The 6037-nt window shown below is 43.9% G+C and overlaps 1 protein-coding gene across 5 annotated transcripts in view; it reads left to right on the forward strand.

Annotated features, from left to right (window-relative positions):
• MSL3 (MSL complex subunit 3) overlaps positions 1-6037 on the forward strand; it is a 17529-nt gene that overhangs the window by 3083 nt on the left and 8409 nt on the right. For 4 of the 5 annotated variants that reach the window (XM_011362908.2, XM_023532281.1, XM_011362906.2 and 1 more), the window contains 6 exons: positions 1152-1237; positions 1825-1947; positions 2496-2656; positions 3414-3572; positions 4690-4952; positions 5530-5639. In XM_011362908.2, coding sequence (XP_011361210.1) covers positions 1152-1237; positions 1825-1947; positions 2496-2656; positions 3414-3572; positions 4690-4952; positions 5530-5639 — 902 coding nt within the window. Of the gene's footprint in view, positions 1-34; positions 127-470; positions 572-1151; positions 1238-1824; positions 1948-2495; positions 2657-3413; positions 3573-4689; positions 4953-5529; positions 5640-6037 lie in introns of those variants that run through there. The other variant, XM_011362909.2, reaches the window with a different exon arrangement.

A 6037-nucleotide genomic window follows, 5' to 3' on the forward strand; every position in this document is an offset into this window, starting at 1 on the left:
TGAATTTTACATCCTTTTTTTGCTTATTAGCTGGGATAGATGGGCAGCTGAAGATCATGTCCTCCATGACACGGATGAAAATCGGAGATTACAGCGTAAATTGGCAAGAAAAGCTGTAGCTCGCCTGTAAGAATACAAAATTCGCGACGTAAAATGTTATGCAATGCGTTTTCTCCTAGTATTTAGAATTTTTATGATATAAAACTAAAAATATGACCAACATGGTTTATTAAGTAATTTTACATATTGAAAGCGTGTTAGTAAAGGCTGTTTCTCTTGTATTCTAAATTACTGCTGTGTTTTCGGAGGTTATTGTATAATCTTGTGAAATGGAAATTACCATTTATATTCTAAAGTTTAATTATTTGTCTGGTACTTCAGCATCTTTGTTGTTATATCTAGTTTTTACCTCAAGGTCTATATCAGTCAGCATCAGAATTTATTTCAGTCATGTGTGTTTGTTTTTTCAGGAGAAGCACAGGAAGGAAGAAGAAGCGCTGCAGGTTGCCTGGTGTCGACTCCGTCTTAAAAAGCCTCCCAGTTGAAGAAAAAGATGAAAACGATGAGAACTGTGAGTGGCTTGACTTATTTTCTCTGGTTAAAAGAACTTGTACCTAGTTCTTTTATGCTGTAGGATCGAGGGGCAGGATTCGTTGAAATTATAGACAGGGAGACATTTTAAGGTCATTTACGTATAACATTTGCCCCCTTTGTTTTTGACAATTAAAGTAACAGTCAATGAGTTTGTAGTTGGTCCTCCTCAGTCATGCTCTTGATCACTGCCTTCTTAGCCAGGGTCTTTATCATAACCCCTCAGGGGTCCAGTCCTCGGCGTTTTCTTGGTGTTTTCTTGGTACCTCGTGGGCCTCGGCCTCACTAATGAATGCAGCAGGGCCTCGTAGGACCCTAGGTAACTGAACACTTTCAGATCATTTCCATTTGTGGTTTTTGCATCTATTGAAATTTGTGTAATAATTTTCAAAATAAATTGTTATTCTGAAAGATCTCGTATTCGGCGTTTAAAATGTATGCAAGACGGCAGTTTATTAATACCAGCAGTAGGACGCACGCTCCACCTTAAAGAATTGTTAGCCGTAAGGGTTAGGGACGTATGTGACCCAGGTTTGTCTGATAGTTCTTGTTTTACCTAGCAATAAGCACTTCCTCTGATGACAGTAGTGAAGAAAAGGATGAAGCAATAAGTGAAGAAAGTGAGAGTGAAGAAAAGACCGAAGTGGTAAAAAATTTTTATTCTAAAAACTCCTCGTCTTTGGTGTATATTTTCGTGGTAAAATTATGCGGTAAAATTCTCGAAGTCGTGAATCGTTTTATAAACATACATTTTTAAACCAAAGATTATAAAGTCGTATTTCCTATTTAAAGGAAAATAGCACTTATTTACAGTCACCGTATGAAGCTCTCGATGGCTCTTTATACTCATAAAGTATTTCCGTAGTTACCTCTTTCTTTTCAATGAAATCGGGAACTTTTTTTTTATAACGGTGACGTTTTTAAATGTGTATCAGAGTTTGGCATCTTCAGCCTGCCTTCAAAGCTAACATAAATCCCACTGGTAACCTTAAATGGGGAAGAAGCGAAATGAGCATTTGCAGTGTGGTCAGTGCCGTAAAGCAAGTTACCGTAAAGCAAGTTACCGTTTGGCTTTTAAAGTGCTTTTCATTAGAACACGGGGCAGAATTACTGGCGTAAACGTGGAGGATTAACTGGGTTCATATCGTAGTAGGCTCTCGTGTGTTCTTCCTTTGGATATAGACTCTCCTACTATTGTAAGTCATTTAAAAGTACGGAATTGTGATATTGCAGAAGGAAGAACTGGAGCTGCACACAAAAAGGGAAATGGAAGAAAGAATAATAACTATAGAAATCCCTGAAGTTCTGAAGAAGAAGCTTGAGGACGATTGTTATTATATCAACAGGAGGAAACGGGTACACAGGGAGAACTCATAAAACCTGGATTTGTAATAGAGCGGCCATATTTTGTAATCTCAGACTCAAACGATTGAGAACCTTGGGAGAGTGAAATTTATATTTTAAGTTTGGTACTGAGTCGCGTTTTAAACTTCTCTGACAGTACTTTGCCGCGGGTTAAATCCAAGTGTGCACAGTCTTTCCCAGCCCTGGCTACCAGTTAGAATCCTCTAGGGAGCTTTGCAAAGTCCCGATGCCTGGGCTCAACCTGGAGAGTGAGACGAAATTGATCTGAGACGAGGGCCCCCCTGTGGATACAGTCTCAGAGGCGCCCCAACTGGTTCTAATGGCTCACATCAGAATCAGTGCTTGTGTTCATATGCAAAAGTAATACTGTAATCTACATCGAAGTGCTTCAGAGCATATTTATTTAAAAAATTCTTTTTGAACAGAATTGGCTTTATTTTTGACTTTAAAAAGTGATATAGTCAAAACCACTGTTTCTTGCAATATATGGTTTTACGCAGTGGGGCAAATGCATCAGATGTGTATATTTTTGTTAACAGTTAGTGAAACTTCCATGCCAGACCAACATCATAACTATTTTGGAATCCTACGTGAAGCATTTTGCTATCAATGCAGCCTTTTCAGCCCACGAGAGACCTCGTCATCATCATGCCATGTCACATGCCAGCATGAATGTGCATTATATCCCAGCAGAAAAGAAGTGAGTGGGAGAAGGGGGATCGGCACCTCGTGGTTCTCTCTTTGTGTATTAGAAAAGCGATTTCCTTTTAGAACAGGTAATATTGTTTCCATTTCAGTTACTATGAATTCGTTTAATACATCACTTCATATGCGGTTTAATATCGAAGTATTATCCCTTTTCTGAAATGTCCAGTAACTATTTAGGTATCTGGTCTGGATGCAACCCCCAGACCAATTTGCTCAGTGATGTAACTTAGAGAGATAATTCTTTTTTTTTCTTTGAGAAGCACCAGAATGGGCAATGAGAATTTTATCAAAGCTTGTTTACAGACACATTGTTATTCCAGTCTGAGTAATTGTCCTCATAGCCTGCCTTGGTGCTTGTGACCGAGCTGGAATCGAGTCAGACAAGTAGATCGTTCAAGTCCAAACAGGAGTTAGGAGTTCATCGAGTCAGCCCCTTTCAGCCCCCAGGGTTTGGGGATATCCACCTCCTGCAGCACAGGCTGCCTGGGCTCCTCGTGTGGAACTGGACATGTTCTTTTGTGTTCTCTGTAGTCAGTTAGAATTACTGCTGTACTCGCTGCTCTTTATAACGTAGATCTGTGTTGCCTTTTCATCACTGTCGACATCTACAAATTCATTTCATTCTGTACATTTGTAGGTGTGATATATAGTCATTTATGACTTTGCCTTATTAAAAATGTACAACCTCCTTATGACGTTTTGGGAAGTTCTATTTATTGCGTCTCTAATCTTTTTTTTAATCCTTCCAGTGTCGACCTTTGTAAGGAGATGGTGGATGGAATAAGAATAACTTTTGATTACACTCTCCCGTTGGTTTTGCTCTATCCATATGAACAAGTTCAGTATAAAAAGGTGACTTCGTCCAAATTTTTTCTTCCAATTAAGGAAAGCGCCACAAGCACTAGTAGGTAAGTTAGCCTGTGGTTCAGCCATCAGATACTGGCAATCAAATAGTCGAATCTGTTTTTGAAGATTTCTGTCTGATGCTATGGACCAGTATGTTTGGAGCGGGGAGAAGATGGGAAAAGTGCCCGCACTGGTGGTTTTCTCTTTCCTGGGGGGAAGCTAAGTCATCATTCACTTGCAAATGGCTCGCAAAGATTTTACCAAGTGAAGATTCCGGCGTAGAGAACTTGGTGGGATTTTGAGCAGCATCCCTGTCTTTCCAGAGACAGTAGAGTGACGAGTACACAGCCCGAGAAGGGTAGATGTGGGTGTGAGTTAGCACCCTCACTGGCTGCGGGGCTTGGGGGGGTTGCCTGCTAAGCCTTTTGCTTCTACCTCTGTGCTGCGCATGAGCCACCTGTCCCTTCCGTCCCCTTCTCTTCCTTCACGGCTCCTGTGTCTTGGTTCTCTGTTCGCCTTCCTTTTCTGTTGGTTTCACCCCGGGTGAGAGGCCTGTACCACTCACTGGGGACCTGCGTCTATGTCCCCGTGCCCTACTCCAAACCTCCGGGTTCTCAGTGTCCAGGGTGAACTCTGCTTCCTTATCATTAAGGCTTTTCTAGTCCTGCCAGGAACGACACTATGGCGAGAGAACGTGCTATTGCGACCAGGGTTGCTCAGCTTTTGCCCTGTTGGTGTTTTGAACCTCATCGTTCTTTGCGGGGAGCCCGGCCTGGGCGCTGTTAGCTGTTTAGTACCATCCCTGGCCTCCAGTCACTCGATGCCAATAGCACTTTCCCAGTCGTGGCAACCAAAACTGTCCCCAGACAGTGCCCGTGTCCCCCTGGCAGGACAAAATCACTCCCAGTCGAGAACCTCCTCTTAGACGAACGTAAAAGGGAGCTCACAGTCTGTAATGCCAGCATGCCTCAGCGTGACTGAGGGAGTTAACGATTTTAAATATTTAGTTACCTTTAAAGAAAATGTTCGTTTTGGCACATTGGAAGGGAATGTTTCTAACTCTCGGGGAGTGGACTTGAGAGTTTCCTGTGCCGTGTGAAGGAGGCCATGTCAGAGCCCCCCAGGTTTTGCAGAGATTCTGCAGACCGGGCGTGCTTGACGCGGGCTCGTCTTCCGTAGGAACCAGGAGGAGCTCTCTCCAAGCCCGCCTTTGCTGAATCCATCCACCCCGCAGTCCACGGAGAGCCAGCCGGCCACAGGTGAACCGGCCACCCCCAAAAGGCGCAAAGCTGAGCCCGAAGCCTTGCAGTCTCTGAGGCGGTCCACGCGCCACTCTGCCAACTGCGACAGGCTGTCTGAGAGCAGCGCCTCGCCTCAGCCCAAGCGCCGGCAGCAGGACACGTCGGCCAGCATGCCCAAGCTGTTCCTGCACCTGGAAAAGAGTAGGTCCATTCCTGGGCCCAGCCCGGCCGTTTGCTTTGCTTGGTCCGGACCAGGCGCCGCGCTCCAGCCAGCAGGAGGGGCCGGGGGAAGAACGGGATGAGGGCGCGGGCACAGCCGCATTTGCCCGCTCGCCTGTGGGCAGTCAGCCCAGGACTTTGGCCCTGATGGAGGCTCGTGAGGCGTTTCCCTAGCCTTCGAGCAGCTGGCTGCCAGAGAAGGCCACCACGCCTTCAGCTCTGTAGTTGGATGCTCGGCGCCCGCTGGTTTAGCTCTGTCTCACAAGTCCGTTAGTCACTCGCTATTCATATCAGTGGACTCATGCGATAGACATGTGGCCTTGTCCGTGGCTTTCACTTAGAATAATGTTTTCCAGGTTCATGTTGTAGCTTCTATCAGTACTTGATTCTTTTTTTTTCTTTTTTTTTTGCCTAATAATATTCTAGGTTCTGTCTTACAATAGGAGAGTTATTGTTAGAGATTAATAACTTCTCTGCTGTTCGTAACAGTCTTCCAGCTGCCTTTCATTCATAGTTGGGTGACTTACAAGTGAATAATTAACATCTTTTCGTTTTGAAGAGACGCCTGTGCATAGCAGATCATCCTCGCCCGTTCCTCTGACCCCCAGCAAGGAAGGGAGTACGGTGTTTGCCAGTTTCGAAGGCAGAAGAACTAATGAAATCAATGAGGTAAGGAGTTCGTGTGCGCTGTTCATCCCTAGTGGGTCCTCCGTTTTGTGGGAGCTTAAGTCTGTCTTATGGGAGGAAACCGGGTTTCCTTAACATGATGTTGCTCTTGCTTGTGGACGTTCACAGAATTGTTTATGTGATGTGTACCATTGTGTCGTTGGTTTCTAAAATTATAAAATTGTTAGAGGACTCCAGCCCTACATTGACATCCATCTTTATCTTAAAATAAGTATTGAAATATGAGTACAGTAAATCTTCACTAAAATCATCGATAGGTTCTTCAACTTACATACAATGAAATACAATGATAAACAAAGAAACCAATTTTACCGTAGGCTAATTGATGTAAGCAAGTGAGAAGTTTCTAGAGCAACTCATCAGCATTGTAGCAAAGTGAC

This window comes from Pteropus vampyrus, unplaced genomic scaffold, assembly GCF_000151845.1.
Source record: "Pteropus vampyrus isolate Shadow unplaced genomic scaffold, Pvam_2.0 Scaffold81, whole genome shotgun sequence".
Lineage (NCBI taxonomy): Eukaryota > Metazoa > Chordata > Mammalia > Chiroptera > Pteropodidae > Pteropus > Pteropus vampyrus.